This window comes from Leiobunum rupestre, chromosome 11, assembly GCF_980474605.1.
Source record: "Leiobunum rupestre chromosome 11, qqLeiRupe1.1.hap1, whole genome shotgun sequence".
Taxonomy (NCBI): domain Eukaryota; kingdom Metazoa; phylum Arthropoda; class Arachnida; order Opiliones; family Sclerosomatidae; genus Leiobunum; species Leiobunum rupestre.
In genome coordinates, this window is record NC_143394.1 from 39924059 (window position 1) to 39942504 (window position 18446).

At 37.6% G+C, this 18446-nt stretch overlaps 1 protein-coding gene across 13 annotated transcripts in view; it reads right to left on the reverse strand.

Moving 5' to 3' along the window:
* Rbp6 (RNA-binding protein 6) overlaps window positions 1-18446 on the reverse strand; it is a 429839-nt gene that overhangs the window by 189567 nt on the left and 221826 nt on the right. For all 13 annotated transcript variants that reach the window (XR_016477331.1, XR_016477330.1, XR_016477332.1 and 10 more), the window contains one exon: window positions 8061-8153. Coding sequence is in view for 10 of the 13 variants with exons in the window: in XM_090163569.1 (XP_090019695.1) it covers window positions 8061-8153 (93 nt within the window). In the remaining 3 variants the exon portion in view is untranslated. The remainder of the gene's footprint in view (window positions 1-8060; window positions 8154-18446) is intronic.

Below are 18446 nucleotides of genomic sequence, written 5' to 3' on the forward strand. Positions count from 1 at the left end.
TTATAGGGCTAACGAGGAATGGAAGAGACACGGAGAACGGGCGAATCTCGCGAAAGGAAAACGTCTTATTTCGTCGCTATCAGCCGAATTTAATGCCCCAACAGTTCGAAAAGTTTCCTCTCTTTTCGAGAACCACGGTTTATTCGTTGAAATCGCATTTTAAAGATTAAGCCAGCAATGAGAAATCGCGTCCGAGATATCCAAAGTTTTCGGGCCGAATGGAGTGGAACCTTAAAACGACGTCGCTCGAAGGATCCTCGGAGGATCACATATTTCAATGTTTAAACGAGTATTTGCTACAGCTTAAAACAAAGTTTCGATTACTTCGAAATCGGGGATTCTGATGGTCAGAATTTTACGTCGTTTGCTTCTTAAATATATTTAAGTATTCATCTTCCTCTACCGCTGATTTTTCAAAAAAAAACAATTTATTTTCTAAAACTTAAACGAAAGATAACGATAATAAAAATAATTAAATATCCCTATGAAATTTAAATAATTTTGGAGTGATATTTAAAACGAATTAAGAATCGTGTTTAGATTACCCGAGTTTAAAAACATCGTCACTTAAGCAACATTAAAACTAAGAGGAGTTAATTCAGGGTTGCCACAGTTTTTTCACAATCAAATTCCCTGACTTTTCCCTGATTTTTATACTAATTTTTATAATTTCCCGACTTTTCCCTGATTTTATTAAGGTGGGGTGGCGGAGTGGTTAGCACTTTCGAATCGCAGCAAGAGGAGCCGGGTTCGATCCCAGATTGTGGCACTGGGTGGAAACTCGGAACAACTCCTTCTGCGTTGATTTTGTAAGTTATCTCCCCACGGGTTAAATGGGTTCCCCCCGAGTAAGTATAGGGAGCTGTTGGGCTTGCCACCTAGGAGCAGCAAACACAAGGAGAACGCAGCTAGCCTTTAAACACGCTAATGCAGGGTTGTGTACAAATTTGATTGGACGAGCCTTTACGCTGCACGTTTTACGGGCGGGGGGGGGGGAAGACATTTTCCGAATTTTCCCCTTCCGACAGCAGCAGGCGCTAAAGCATCTAACCAATGAAAAATGTACACCAGAAAATCCACGACTTTTGACAGGTTGCGTTCTCCTTGTGTGGGGTGCTGTGTTTTTTGCTCCTAGTTGCCACCCACCCTCCTACGCATTGTAACCCGGCCACCTGAATTAATGGCTCTAAAAGTCGATGACTTAGGGCTAAGGTGGTGCCTTGGGTATTAGCCTAGCTCCTGATTATTATTATTGTATTCAAATTCCCTGACTTTTCCCTGATTTTATTACCCATATTTAAATTCCCTGACTTTTCCCTGATTTTATTACCCATATTTAAATTCCCTGACTTTTCCCTGATTTTAATACCCATATTCAAATTCCCTGATTTTTCCAGGAATTCCAGGTTTTCCAGGTACCATGGCAACCCTGATTTTACATGGTCACGTGGCAAAATAGTAATTTTGCGCTGTGCCGCGGTGTACCTTTACAGGGTTTATTGGAAAATATTTATAGCTTAGGAACAATTTTTAGCATACTCTAATTCGAACTTTTTCCAAAAAGGAATTCACACTCTCCGTACACGATAAATCAAATAGGATTTGTTGTAGGCTCATAGAAATGTGACCCATTGCAGAAATAACGTAATGAAGGATTCCTTATTAGCCCCGTTGCCATTGTGGATAGAAGAGTCTTTATCCTTGGGAGGAAGCTCGGGTCGCTAACATTATCGTAGCTCGGACATCGGCGCGCGTTCTTTCGCGAAGTTTGATTCCGGCGTTCATTAAGGGAATTCTCTCCTCGAAGCAGGAACGGGGGGGGGGGGCAAAAGTGAGGCTCGTTAATTGGCGATCAGGCGTTGATGACGGTGCGGCCGTTCAACGAGGAAGGCGAGGATAATCGCCTCATAATCTATGCAAAGTCCGGCTGCCGATGACGGGTCCTCCGCCATAAACGAGAATAGATATTTATAGAGGGTAAAAGGGCCTTTCGCGGGCTTAAGCCACTCACGTCGAAGCTCAACGGTCGGCCGCGAAATGGAAAGCATTCAATTACGGGGGGTGCCTTCAAACGGGCTTAACGCCCTTCGGATTGGCCGCGCAACCGTGAACTTCCCCTTCTCACGTTACAAAGTTATACCTCGACTTCGGCTTATAGGCGATTATTAAAGGGACTGTCGTAAATATTAAGAAAAGCGAAGCGGCGGAGTTGTCATCCTATTCGCACCACCGTCTTTACGTTCCAGCCCGAAGCAACCGCGCGCTAAGGCAGACGGCGCGTGGAGGAAATTTGAGTTTTTATTCTAATTTCAGACTGAACTGACTTTGAAAGTTTGTCGGTACGAGTGGACGAGCGCGTCTGGTTGACTCGAAAACGGAGAATAGGATTCGGAACTTCCACGAATAATTACTCTTATCCGGGGACCGAAGAGCCCCGCGGATAATATAGAGCAACTAATTCAACTCGAAAATGTCAACAGCCGAGTTTCGTAAAAGGCATAGCGGAAATTAAGAACGCGTTAGGGTACCTTAGAATATGAGTAATAGCATTAACCTATGGTAGAGAAGATTCTCCCGTCAGAGTTTACCAAACTGAGTACCGCATGAAAAAATATATAAAGGGCTAATAACCCATATATATAGGGATTAAATTTGTTTATTTTAATGCGATTGTTTTCTTGTAGGTAGACGGCGAGCACATACTATCTTGGGTATAAATTGTCTTACGCTTTCAGGAAAATGTAATCTTGTTTAGTTTATTCTAAAATTTTATTCCATTTTTCGCGAGTCCTGCTGCACAATTTTATTTAAAATATTAAATCCAGTGGTTTTTTTTTGCTATAAAAAAACAACAACACACAGATTTGTGCCCAGCGAGATGGTCTCTATCAGGGCTCATACAGATATTGGTAACCCAATTTCCCTGACATTATCCCGGTTCAAGATAGCCTCAAATAAAAACTACGATTTACAAAGTAACTCATTTCACGATCAGGGTTGAAACAGTTTTTCCTCATTCAAATTCCCTGACTTTTCCAGGTTTTCCCTGACTATCTCCGGAGATTTTCCCTGACTTTTTTGTGGCAAAATTTTGTATTTGTTTACCTTAAATTTTAGTAAAGGTTTCTTATATTTGCAACCGAAATTAACTTCCCTGACATATCCCTGATTTTTAGACTAATTCTTACAATTCCCTGACTTTTCCCTGATTTTTAGATCCATATTAAAATTCCCTGACTTTTCCACGAATTCGAGGTTATCCAGTTACCGTGGCAACCCTGATAATTGCCATTTAAGTTAAATTGGTTCAATATTATAATATCAAAGAAGCAATTTTTACGAACCCTCATAAATTTCCCTGATTAATACAAAAAAAATTTAATATCCTTGACTTTTCTGTCGACAATTGAAGTCCCTGATATGTCCAAGTTTTCAATATTTTCCAGGTCTGTATGAACCCTGTCTATAGAAACAGTATAAAGCGCTCTTTGTAATAACATTTTTGCGAGCAGATGTAGCCTTACAATCAATAGTGGTGACGTCACGACTGTCATTAACGCAATCAATAAATCAGAATGAAAGGATGGTTTACCGGAAATCCTTTTCATCCAATCAATGCCGAGGGGGGGATAATAACATCCCCTTTTTATCAGCTATTGCGATAAAAAAGAATTAAATAAAAGAATTAAAAGATAATTTTAACGCGAAAATGTTTTTAATAGATTCTACGACGGAAGAAAGATTTCTACCTACTACGTTTGTCTACAGCGAGCTTTTTTAAAGCAACTCAATTTGCTGGAGAAAAAATGATTGGCACGATTACCGAACGGGATGGCGTGCTGAGAGGCCATTTCGATCATAAATATGGACAATTTCCGCCTCAAAAATTAACCGTCGGAAATGTTAAAATTAAAATTCCGGTTTAACGAAAAACCGAATCTAGGTAAAAGTCAACCAAACTCTTACCTAAAATAAACTTAAATTAAGATAACTTCAATGGGGTGGCGGAGTGGTTAGCACTTTCGCCTCAAAGTCAGAGGAGCCGGGTTTGATCCCAGCTTATGGCACTGGGTGAAAGCTGGCAAACACTCCTTCCGCGTAGAGTTTACAAGGTTCCGTAACAATTTGTTGAGGTTAACGTTGATAGTAAGTTTAGGGAGCCATTGCCTCGCGTGGTACCACCCTCCTACGCATTATAACCGGGCCACCTGAATTAAAGACATTAAAAGTCGCTAGATGACTTGGGCCTAAGGTGGTAACTTGGTTTATTAATTAACGCTTTATCATAATAATTAATTATTGAATAGTTATACAATTTTAAGCGACTGTAGGCTCTATCATTGCCACCTGTATTCTGATAAGGCCATTGTTATTAGAGATGGCAATGACTATAGCCGATTCTTCGAAAAAACTACTTTACTGGACGCTGTGGTGCCATCTATAAATGGCACAGGAAGCTAAAATTCAAAATTGCGAAACGATAACGTCGTCAGAGAAGCATTGTAGAGTATCATAATTAGACCACTTATACTACACTTAGTGAACTTTAACATAAATTGTATATCCCATATAAAATATATTGTTAAAAATTACTATAATTTAAGTTATTGTAAAATTTACAAACGAGCCAATCAACGTGAGGGGTACTTTTATGTCCCGCCTTTTGGGTCCAAATGTAGCTTAAGCATTTTGTTTTTATGTCGACGCTAGCGACATCTGTTAAAAAAACGAACTAATACACGTCGAGCCGACACTTGCTTTAAATTATTGTTATTATTAGCTGATTATTATTTTTCTCGTTAAAACCTAGGAGCAACAAACACAACACCCCACACAAGGAGAACGCAACCCGTCAAAAGTCGTGGATTTTCTAGCGTACGTTTTTCATTGGCTAGACGCTTTAGCGCCTGCTGCCGTCGGAATTGGAAAATTCGGAAATTGTCTTCCCCCGCCCGTAAAACGTTCAGCGTAAAGGCTCGTGACGCTCGTCCAATGAAATTCGTACACAACCCTTCGTTAGCGTGTTTAAAGGCTAGCTGCGTTCTCCTTGTGTTTGTTGCTCCTAGGTTAAAACAAAGACACCGTATTTACAATTTTCATGCATTTAATTGCTGAACTGTTAATTAGAATAGAACTCTGCACCGCTAATTAGTGGTTCAGCAAGGAATTTATAGATAAGCGGTTAGTGTAAATGTCGTCCGCTACGAGAAGAATTTCCAGTAGGTTGAATGGGGGAGCGGCCTTATTGGAGGTATTTTGGGAGAAAACGAGAAAAAGTATAAAAATAACAATTCCGAGACCGCCTCAAGAGCGAAAAAAACCGGGTTCTCCTTTAACGAGTACATCCAAACAAAATGGTATACCCAGGGCATCCCACTAGGCCATGTGATGTTACAAACCTTTAAGGGTCGAGCTACAGAACCATCCCAAATACGAAGCTGGGAGAGGATGGGTTTTCTCAATTTAAGCGAGCATCATCCCAAGAAGAGAGACGGCAACAACAAGATGTTCTGGCCGAGATTTGTGGAACTGATCGTGAGAAGCATAGCCAAAGAGAAAAGGGGGTTGCGCTGCCAGGGGAGAGGCCGCAATTCGGGACCCCCGAAGAATATATCTGGTCCGGCTACGAATAAGGAACGGGCAGCCAACTGCGAGGGGTTATAGCCGAACGGAGAGATTTTTCCCGATTCGAAGCGGATGGATTTGAGCGGATCGAACGCTGGCTTCCCAACGCGGAAGCGGAATGCCTAGAGTACACTAGATTTGGAATAACCCGATATAAATCCCCCCATCTTTCGGATTTTTGCTTGATTTCGTCCGTAAATAAAGTTTCGCCTTCACCCGTTAACACCGCGGTACAGAATTAAGTTTACTTTCTTTTCCGGAATTAGGAACTATGGATTACAGATTTCTCTCAGCTTCACGGCCCAACACAGTTTATCAATTATACTTTTCAGTTTACACAGAGTCAACGTAAGAAGTACTTAAACTGCTGGATTTTGGTTCCGTAAGCAAGCGATTAATCGCCACAGGGTTGACTGATTTAAAACAAAGTTACTTAACAAATAATAATCACACAATGTTTTTCAATGGGGAAATAAAATTTGGCAAAAAATAGGTTCTTAAAAAATTAAAATACATTGAAAATCTGAGCCAGGGTTGCCACAAAATTTTCAGATTCAAATTCCCTGACTATTCCCTGTTTTCCCTGACCATTTTAAGATATTTTCCCTGACTCATTAAGGCCAAAATTTTCTTTTACATTTTACTTTTATCAGAAGTTAATAAATTTGAATGGACTTATATTTCAGTAAAAAGGTTATTGCAATGTTGAAAAAATTAGCCAAACATTCAAGGAAATAAATGATAATAGTGGAATTTGTCATACATCTAGAGTTAAATTACCTTCAAAAAGTGCCCAGATAAAATTGAATTCCCTGACTTTTCCCTGAATTTTTACCAATTCTTAAATTTCCCTGACTTTTTAAGCCCATTTTGAAATTCCCTGACTTTTCCCTGATTTCCCTGACGTGTGGCAACCCTGTGAGCAAAGTAAAATTTTTAATTAATTTAATCGGGATTCATACAAAATTTCCGGAATGAAATTCCCTGACACCAGGTTTTCCCTGACCAAATTGACAAATTTTCCTTGACCATTTTTGTAGAATAATTGAGGTAAATCTTGAAAAATATTGATTATGTATTTTTAATACATCTTTTAAAATTTATTTGCCTGATTTTTTTGGGGTCATTTTGAAATGCTCTTACTTTTTTGAACCATTTTAAAACTCCCTGATCCTTTGGAAACATTTTTAAATTCCCCGACTTTTCCCTGACCTTTTGAAAAAAAAAATCAAATTCCCCGAGTTTTCCCAGACCTTTTGAAAACATTTTCAAATTCCCTGACTTTTTCAGGTTTTCCGAGGTCGTGTACGAACCCTGTTAAATAAGATTTAATTTAATTCCAGATTAGCTAACTAGTCATAAATAAATTGTATAAAAATCAATAAATTCCATAAAATAAAAATAAAATCCGATTTAAATCAAAGGCAATGTTTAGCAGACGAAAATCCAGCTCTATTTAAAATTAAAAGCTAATTGTAATATTTAAACTCGAAAATGTCATACCACAGATAGAAGTTGAAAATTTGAACCCCCTTACCACACAGATTCAAAATTTGATTCAATAGAATAGTTCATTGAAACTTTAAGGTAGATGAAGTGAAAGATTTCTTACAATACATGGCCACATCAAAGTTTCCAAAAATCTCGATTGCTAAATCTGATTTTCCACATTGTTTTGGTTAATTTAGGTTAAAGTTAGAGTAAAATTGAGGTTAAAGTTAGATTATATTAGACTACTATAATCATAAATAACATAATAGCTTTAAGTATGACACTTCTAAATGTGTTAATGCTAATTTTCTTAGAGAAACTTTTTCGACACTAACCCACTCGCTTAGTTCCTAAGAAAGATATTATCGTTCTTGATAGTAATATATTTCCCATATTTAGACACTGTGTTGATTGCGCAATAATTTCCGAAAATAAGTTGATAACTGTCATACTTATTGGTATTATGTTACTTATGCTATATTGAAAAACTTTGAGCTAAGTATTTTTGTCCAACAGAAATTTTGGATGTATGTTTCGCCATAAAACGGACTTTGTTAGCGACCAAATTAGACCCTTTCGATTCCTATAAAACAAAACCAAGCAGTGGTTCGAATAACAATAATGAAAAGCCAATTGTCGTGATGAAAACAATTTATTGCTCAGAGATGATTTACTTAATATTTAACAACACCCATTAAGCCTAGCTTGTTTCGGGTAATGGCAAACCCCCTTAATTACATATTCCCCCATTTTAAGAGTGGTCAAAATATCGTAGATTAAAGGGCTATATATTACGCTGTCCTTAACAGAGCTTGTTAGCGTGTAAAATATCCGCGAGTTGCGAAAAGAGGACGATAGATGGCGGTACAATATCGTGTTTCACGAAAGAGGGGACAAAAGCGCGGGCGGATTCAAAATGGGAAGAGATTTGTTTCGAGACTTACCCGGCCAAACTGTTGAAAGTAGTTTTTGACGTCCTCCAACGTCGTGGGCGCCGACAATCCGCCAACAAACACCTTTTTTGTCCTTGTTACCATCTGCAATGACGCAAAGAGAAGAAAATTCATTATAAAAACAGGTATTTCTACATAAAAAAGTCGCAATCAGCGTTAAGACCCAGGGACGTTCGTAGTTAAATTAAGCGCGTCTACGAGACAGGGCCACCGCGAGCGGGTCCGGGCCCGCCAAAACAATAATTCCGGGCCCCTCGAAAGCCCTTATTACTCTCAATTTTTAAGTGGAAAACTCAGTAGAATGATACAGAGCTTTTGAAAACACGGGCCCCCAAAGATATCCGCGGGCCCCCCAAAGTTACCCGGGCACCTTTAGTAGAAGAGTAGAAGCTTTTGATACTATCTGAAAGATAATTATAAGACTTCTACTTAAAACAGATGCAAATGTTGCGGAGTTTTCGTTTCCATATTGCATAATGAGATATTTGCCAATGAAGAGCGGTTAGGAGGGTAAAGACTGCTCGTATCACAGCGGCGATGGATCAAACGCGAGGTTTGAAATCTAAACGAATTTCGGAGGTTGAATTGTCCGAACCAAGCGATGTTTAATACTGGACTTGAAATCATTTTTGTAACGCTCGGTGCGTAATGGATTTGGGGAAAACAATACGCTAGATTCGTCCTAAAAGCTTGACCTTTTAACCATAGATATTTTGAGGCGTAGGTACGAAATAAATGTTTTAGACATAAAGGGGTTTAGAGGAACTATGATAATTAATGAAATAAAATAAAAAACCTTTTTATTTAACTACACCTTATTTAATTATTCGAAATTTATTAAACAGGGGTTTTACCTCGAGTTCTTCGTTTTCCCCTTTCCCTAAAAGGGTGTTGAAGTTAGCGGTCACAGTCTTTTACTTTTGCAAGTCTACGAGCGCACGCTACGGTCTCGAGGACTTTAGCTTTTACTAGCGCTAGCAAATCTCTCGCGCGAAAAATATACTAATAAAGCTTGTGACGTAAGAGCAACATTTTAACAAGTTGGGCAAGACTCATTTTTATTTTATAAAATTAAATAGTGTTGTTATTTTTTCGGAAAAATGAAAATTGAAGCATAAATTACTTTTTAAGGGTTTTTAATGTTTTTAACGTTTTATCAATATAAAATGTCCGATATCAGTAAACATACTACAAAACATTAATAGTGTTACATTGTTAATCAGTTTAAACTAGTCTAGAGGTTTAGTTTTACTTTTAGGTTCGAAAAAATTAAGCGAAAATGCAGTTTTATTTAAATTTGCAAACAATATATTAGACTAATCATGGAATTAAAACTTTTTTTATTTTTTTCTGAAAAATACAGAAAATTTTCCGACTTACAACACTAAAGTCAACTATTAGGCTGAGTAATATACGCCTTGTTTCCGTACTTGATGAACACTTCTATATATATTATATGCTTCCGATAAAACTAAATCTTATTTCATTTATTTTCGTATAGAATCAGTTTTTGGGGTACTATCTCTAATCAGATATTTATAAATGGGAGTTCCGTAGTTTTTTTGAAGATCTCGTTAAGTTTCTTTCGTGGGAAACTTTTGTCTCAATGAATTCGCGTGAGGGAGGGAGGGGGCTGTCTTATTTCGCTAAAAACCTCTCGAGATATATTGGAAATCAGCGGGGTGGGGGTGGGGGTCGATGGGGTAGAGAAAAAGACGTTTCTGGGGCATCTCTATCTGCGGCCATAGATCATCGTCGGCTGAAGGGACGGGCGTGTCCCGGGCATCTCGTCGAAAGAATTAAAGTCCTTTTTTACGCCTATTTATCATGGATTAGAAGACGAACGAAAGGAAATGGACTTTCTCAACGTTTCAAGATTTTGTCAAATTTGGATAATTTGCTTAATCGAATGACGTGCGCTCACCTATGAAAGATTGCCTACAGTCTAATATTAAATGGCTTGGTCGATATCTAGCAGACGTCCTGTCGACGGTCCTTTTTAGCCAGAGTGACGTGAGAGTTAAACCCACTAATTAATTAGTTCTCAACCTATTTCGGGCATCGTGGGAATCGAAACAAGTATAGCATGATGATCTGTCGCCATATTGGTTTTTAGGCCAGATTAAGAAGTCTATAATAGAACTAGTGCCCAATGTTGCCAGTGGTGGCGCCCTAAGCTCATCTATTATTATAATAATAATAATAATAATAATAACAATACATTTAATAATAATCAGCTAGGCACCACTAAGTCATCGAGCGACTTTTAAGGCCTTTAAACAGGTGGCCGGGTAGGAGGGTGGTGGCAAGCCCTTCATACCACGCGAGCTAACACTAACTATTACCGTTAACCTCATAGTTTTTATGGAAAGGGGAACCGAAGAGCTCGGGGGAAAGCCTCTTTAACTCAACAGGGAAGGAGTTGCTCCGAGATATATTAATTAGACTAGATTAGAGTGTGATTAGTTAAGGGAGTGGTTAATTCCCAGTTAGTTAAGTCCTGGTTAAGGCTTAATGGTTGGGATTATTTTACATTTAGTGAGTCTATTGATTAGTCGCAACGTTAGTTATTAAGAAAAGGTAAGAAACGTCCCAAAAGTTCTACCATCTCGGCCACATTATGTTAGTTAAACCAGGGTACACGAAGAAAATGAACGCGTTGCGGAGTTTTGACCCTAGTGTCAACCAGGGCTCGCCAATGAAAAGTTGCCACAGTCCAACTTCATCTCATTGTTTAGTCACTTCTATTTTTTTGTCAGCATTCGGACAAAATATTTAATAAAATGCTCAAATTGTTTATATCTAGCCCTCATTACTTCGAAAATGCTCAAATTGCCAGATTTCAAAATTTCGTTTTTCCGCGTGACAGTACCTTTACATTGTGAGGTATAGCAGACTAAATTTACCTGCTTTTATACCCTAACATGGCGCCATATTTTCGCGCGCAAAATAAATTTTAAGATCCCCTAATTGCTTATATGTAGCTCTCATTACTTACGACAAAAAGGAGTTTTTAAAAAGTTTGTTTTTTCCATACTTCTAATTCATTTTCCCAATATTTTTTTAATAAAAAAAAGTAGGTTTAACCATGGATTTTTCGATGGTTAAAACCAGGGGTGGATTATTCCAGTCTGGCAGGTACTTGCAAACCCTGCCGTGAACAGGGTTTCGATAGCCTTACGCAGACAATAGACTTACGGAATGAGCATTTTTGCAAATATAAAAAGGCAATTAGTCGAGTTTCTCGGTCCAAGATTCGAGTCAATGCAGACGCGTGAAAAAGCCAGTCTTGGAAAACTGAGAAACGGGTCGTTAGGTCCGCCGCCAAACCAGAGAACCCGGGGGTCACACGACCAGTTTTCAAACACCCCCGCGTTGCCCACCAGAGTATCGAATTATACCCTCGCCTCCATAAATTCTTAATGCACTCGCGTCTTTTTACTAACGATATTTGGGTGTGGTACCAACGCGTTAGAAAAATTAGAAATCCAGCTAGAGAATACCCTTTTTTCCCTTTCAAACTAGCGCGCGCAGCCCTGAAGGCGGGGTACTATTCTAGTCCCCATTTTTTGTCTCACCGTAGGGGGGATACCGTTCATCCCCCACTTAACGACCGTTGCCATGCGAAGTGAACCCGAACACAGCTGTTCCCCAAAAACGGGTGAAAATTTGCAATTCTATTTTGAATTTATAAAAGTTCCAAGTTAGGGTTACGTTAACGTAAGGACTTGTAAATTTACGATCACAATTAAGTAAGAGCCCACGCGATTACCACGAACGTTAGAACAATGTCCACCGTTTTACAGGAAGACTTTGGACTATTGTTTGAGTATTTTATCTCTATAATAGACCGAACCGTAAAATAAAATGCGCAATAATTAAACCACGAAAAAAATATTTTTATCAAATATTAACATTCGTAATCATTAAGGCAATAATTCTATGGATAGTGGGTTTAGTACCCGAATAATACCATTGTCTTCATTCGACGCTATTGTTAAATCGACGTATGAGCGTATTTATGTTGCTGAGAACGTACGAGTCGACCCGTTTACAGAAGTAAGAAATTTGAACAGTAACGCTATCAATCACGGAATTGTTTTAAAATGTTTAAAAAACGTTTGAACTAAATTAAGAGTTAAATCGAAAATTCCGTAACTAATTATGGATGAAAGTAAACTAGATGGTTATATACAAATTGCTAATTAGGTAGTAAGATTATGAAAGGAAATCTTTTACGTTCTCAGTAACCTAAATAGTTTCTTGGTGCAATTTCTGACACGCGGCCGACCCTTTGCGAGTATTTTACGAAAGCAATCGCGAAAATGTTATCTCAATAAGTGAGGGTTTGATAAGGCGCCAAATACATCGTGCCTTGGCCATGGTAAACAAAAAGCTCGCTTTGATGTTTTAACGGAAAAATGGACAAAATATTTAAAACAAACGACAAACGAAAGTAGCCTTATCTAAAATACAAGTGAAAAGGCCAAATAGGAGATGTCAAATTGGAATACAATAGGCTTACCGGTATTGAAAAGGAACAGGTGTTGTGGACCAACTGATAGAGCTCCATCGTTAGGGCGGTTAAAAAACCACGCGTTCCCTCGATATAAATACTACGGGGGTAAAGCGACTTCACGAAAATTATTTAAAAATTCTGGAAATACTGTCCTGTCGACTGTCAAGCGGCAAAATGCGCGGCGGTTGATAATCGAGGAAAAAATAACGTATATTCCAAGTAAAGGAATAAAAAATAATAAAAAAAAAGCCACTCCAAATTTGGTTGGGTTTGCCGAACTTGTCCCTTAGCCGTAATGATGCCAGAGCCGTATCCCAGATCTCAACCGAGACTCTTAACTAGCAGCTGCGGAGGGGGAGAAGGCCACGCGGCGCTTCAATGTTGCGTTGACGTAACGCGGCATTGGCACCCCTCGTCTCCCGAAATAGAAACGCAGCGTGGACGAAGTCGGGTGTGCCGTCACGAGCGCTACCATTTTAAGAGAGCTTTGTCTACCTGGGCTTAGGCGCGGAGTGGGAGTAATGTTCAAATATTCTACTCCCGAGACGTGAAAGGGAGGGGGGGTTAAGGGGGAGGTCTTTTTCCGAATTGTGTCTCTAGGCGTTTTGGTGGAGATCTTTAAGGATCTTCTGCCGTATAAACTTTAAGAAATGAAGCCACCCACCCCCTGTACGTACCTCTCTCCAAAAGCTGTATAACGTTACAGCCCACATAAAATCTGCTCTTTTTTTGGCGCCATTACTGGCTATACAACATTGTTCCCGGTTTTAACGTTAAACTGTCGTCAGACAAGCTTTTCTTATTATAAACCGCGACTACTTATCTTGTTAACATACGGGGGTGGGGGGATTTAGTTTACGTTAAATCAAAATCTTCTTTTTTTATTTGTTCTAAGAGGCAGCTGGTCCATTGTTTCGTTTTTACATCCAGCGAGGATCATTGATTTGTCTCGCATCGTAGGCAAAACTATTCTTCATTAAGGAAAGCACCTCCCACCCTGTTGCCTGGTTTGTTTATTTTGAACCTCCCCAAATTCACTTTCGAGTTGTTCGGTGCGTAATAGCTACGGAAAACACCTCGTTCATTTTTAGTCGATTGTAAAAAGACATCTGTTTCAATATTTGATTTATCTTTTGCGCTGGTTTAAAGATACTTCGGGCCGCCTAGAAATTAAATAAGGCCTACGTTGTAAATTTCTCCACGCGAAAAAGGCGCTTAAAAGTTTCTACAAGTGCCAACGATGATTTGATAAGAGTGGGGAAAATTCTTCAATTCGAGACCGAAAACTATCGTCATTGAAACCTTGAAACCTAGATAGGTAGCGGCTAAAGCAGACGCTATTAGTTTTTCCTCATCGTTATTTGTAAATTGGGACTTTATAAATAATAATACTTGCATTTGAATATAATTTTTGCATCATTTGCTTATATTTTGATATGTTTAAAGGCCTAGGTTTTCTTCTGCCTGTTTTCTTTGAAGTTTTCATCCCGCCACGCAAATATCCTGGTGGTAGGCCAACCGCGCAACACGTTGGCCTACCACCGGGATATTTGCGCGGCGGGAAGTAAACTTAAAGGAAAACAGGCAGAAGATATCCTAGGCCTTTAAGGAAAAACGTTCTTATGACTTTTTAATTTTCCAGTAGCAGATCTCAGAAATTTTAATTTCCTAGAATAATGTTATTATTGCCAATAAAATGAAGGTTAAGTTAGAATGCGTAATATAAGAATAGTGAGAGCGCATGGTGATAAATTGTTCGAAATTGGTATATAGCTCTGAAAATTGATATACACGTGCCTTGAACTATACACTCGACTACCTAAATTTTATTTTTCAAACAAACCGACTGGAAAAACTTTTATAAGCAAAAAACGCCCTTGTTGCCGAGGACCCGCGCATCTTAGTTTAAGTGTGTTTTTGAAATAAATTGTTCTAAGTTGCACCGCATCTACGCAGCTTTAGGAATAAAAAATGGTAAATCTCGTGTAGCTCGCGTGGTAAAGGTGGTAAATTTATGAATTTTTTTATGGTAATACTACCACTACTTAAAACCTGATATGCCATTTTTTCCTATGGAGAAAAACGAAAAATCGTTAAAAACGTCAAGTAAAAACAATATCTCGATGTGGTTCCATATCAGGTTTTAAGTAGTACTGTGACACGTATCACCATAAAAAAATTCATAACTTTACCACCTTTACCACGCGAGCTACACGCGATTTACCATTTTTTATTCCTAAAGTTGCGGAGATGCAGTGCAACTTAGAACATTATATTTTAAAAACACAATTAAACTAAGATGCGCGCGTCCTCGGCAACAAGGGCGTTTTTTGCTTATAAAAGTTTTTCCAGTCGGTTTTTTTGAAAAATAAAATTTAGGTAGTCAAGAGTATAGTTCAAGGCACGTGTATATCAATTTTCAGAGCTGTATACCAATTTCGAACAATTCGGGTATATTTTGTAACCATGCGCTCTCACTAGAAGAATATAATACAAAATTACGAAGAAGTATCCTTTTTTATATACTGTTGGTGTTATTCGCTTGGAACAAGTTCACTTTCTAAGACCAAATGATACATATACGGTTTTAAAATTAAATAAATATTCCTACGCAATGAAATTTTCACATTTTACAACATAAGGCGGAGTAATACAAGTTGAGCTGTGATGCGTTTAATTGAAGAAAAATTCCCTGGACGTCGTATTTAAGATTTCCGGGTTCTCTAGTATAGGATATCTATTATATACCTTTCGTAACGCGTACAGACTACGTCTACGGCAGTTGAAATTAAACCGCTTTTTTTTATAAACTATAATGACTAGTACAATCCCAAAGTGAAAATGTTGCAGGTACAGACAGCGAAAATGCCACTTTCCACTGACCAAGCGTGAAGGCAAACACAAAACCATAATACAACCCATTATAGGCAGATTAAGCACGCGCCGGAAAACGCGTAGGTATAACGTGTAGGCGAAACAGTCTTATAGAAATAGGACCACGTCTACAATCCTACACGTTTTTATTTTTCAGCGGCAGCATAACCTGTCTAATATCAATCGCAAAAAAAAAGTCATATCCTTTTCAAAAAAGCCGACCGCCCCTTTTCTCAATTGCAAAGCATTCAGTGCACGGGTCGTTTACTCTGTTTGCAATCATACAACGCCATTCGCTTTCACCCAACACTCAAATAGAAAGCGGAAAGACGGTAAAGTCGGCGAACCCCGGGCTACGAATAAATTTAATAGCGTACCCTCTCTTTTTCATTTTATTTCGAGCCGGCTAGACACTCTCTCTTGTTGTCTTCATTCGAGGCGAAAGAATGAAATCGCGGGCTTAATTTTAACGTTGGCATAATTGCGTTTTGAAACAATTAATTCCTTTCTAGCAGTATCTCTCCGAACCGTCTCCGGCGCGCGCACTACGCGGAGACAATTTAGATGCTCGCTTTTAATTTCGCAAAGTGGAGAAGTCGTTCATCTTAATGACGGAAAATTGGAGATGATTAAAATAATTACCACGTACCGCGGATTTACATACTCGTACGCTATATTTCGCGAAACTACAAAAATGCTCCAAATTTATCTTCCTTTTCTACCCCTTACAAAATTTAAGAGCGCTATTCTTGTTTATTTATTAAAAATATTTACGCTAATATTTATAAATACGCCGAAATAGTTTCAGATTCAGATTCTATGACTCGTGATTTTCTCTAAGTCAAATTTATACATTTTTTTTAGCAATGATGGAAAGTTAATGAGTAAATGATTTTAATTTCAGCGTTAACAAACCCTAAATTTAAATTCCCTGAATTTTCCCTGACCCTAAGCATTTTGATAAATTCCCCCTAACCATTTTATAGAGATTTTCCCTAACCATTTTTAGAGATTTCTCCTAACCATTTTTTAGAGATTTTCCCTAACCATTTTATAGAGATTTTCGCTAACCATTTTATAGAGATTTTCCCTAACCATTTTATAGATTTCCCCTAACCATTTTATAGATTTCCAATAACCATTTGATAGATTTCCCCTAACCATTTTTCGAGATTTTCCCTAACCATTTTATAGAGATTTTCCCAAACCATTTTATAGAGATTTTCCCTAACCATTTTATAGAGATTTTCCCAAACCATTTTATAGAGATTTTCCCTAACCATTTTTCGAGATTTCCCCTAACCATTTTATAGAGATTTTCCCAAACCATTTTATAGAGATTTTCCCTAACCATTTTTCGAGATTTCCCCTAACCATTTTATAGAGATTTTCTCTAACCATTTTTCGAGATTTCCCCTAACCATTTTATAGAGATTTCTCCTAACCATTTTTTAGAGATTTTCCCTAACCATTTTATAGAGATTTTCACTAACCATTTTATAGAGATTTTCCCTAACCATTTTATAGATTTCCCCTAACCATTTTATAGATTTCCAATAACCATTTGATAGATTTCCCCTAACCATTTTAGAGATTTTCCCTAACCATTTTATACAGATTTTCCCTAACCATTTTATAGATTTTCCCAAACCATTTTATAGAGATTTTCCCTAACCATTTTATAGAGATTTTCCCTAACCATTTTATAGAGATTTTCCCTAACCATTTTTCGAGATTTTCCCTAACCATTTTTTAGAAATTTACCCTAAAAACGTATAGAAAATCTCTAAAAATGGTTAAAGTCAAAATTACATAACGTTTAGCTTTTTATTTAAGATTGATGGCCAGTTAATGAATTTAATTCAGTTGATATTTTCGGGGCAAAATTTTTAATTTCAGTCGTTACAAACCTTCAATTTAAATTCTCAGAAATTTTCCTGAACCGTGGCAATCCTGCTTATAATTAAAAGCAACAAAATATTCTTAAGTAAGTCACTTTTAGCCTTTTTTCATTTAGTATAAAAAAAATTAATACTCTTTGTTGGTTTTTCCTTTATTGGTAAGGCAAATTCAAATTAAACGAATGCAATAAAGCGCAGAAAATGTAGGTTGATGTTGATTAACTACCACACACAGAAAACCCTTTAAGATATCTCCTCTCGTAAAAGATTTATATTATATAAGTCTGCTATAACGCGTTATTTACGACCGTGTCGCGCTTATTATACGACCGTCTTTGTTGACATAAGAGCGAAGCGTAATAATAATAATATTATTCTTCTTTTTAGTATTGCCCGTCTACAGCGACATCTTACCAGGGTTGGCATAGAACCAGTCATACCGGTTATAGCCACCTGGTTAAATCCGGTTATAACCACTTGAAAAAATCCAGATTTTTGTGGCTTTTTTAAAAATAAATTACAATATGAATATTTTAGTAAATTAATAGTTTTTATTTAGAAATTTAGTTTATTTTTTGTTTCATATTTAGAAACCGGTTTACTTTTACCAGTTTTTCGCTAGGTTTAAAGTTCCAAAGTTCGCTGCCTCGCTTCTGTCGGTGCGTCATACACAAAAACTAGGGGGAATTTCCCGCGGAAATCAAAAGAATTCAGTTATTTTATATAGTTATTTCGCTTTTTTTGTTTAGTTTCTTATTTACGACAATAACTGCAGACAATTTCTACTTACATAAGTAAAAGGTACTGTTTATATTTTAGCCGGTTATAGCCGAAAAAAACCGGTTATAGCCAATTATCGATAAAGAGAAACGATTACTCAAAACTCATTAAATTAAATAATTATAATTCAATGAACACTCAGGCGAAAGTAATTAGAGTAATCTGTGAGTCGTCTTTCCGTAATCATTCAGTTATCAATAGGTAAACGTACCAAAATCATTTTGTTATCATTGTAGTCGATCACCGATTACTAAATTATTGTTAAAAATGTGTAATTGATACGTAATCGATGTACATTCTGAA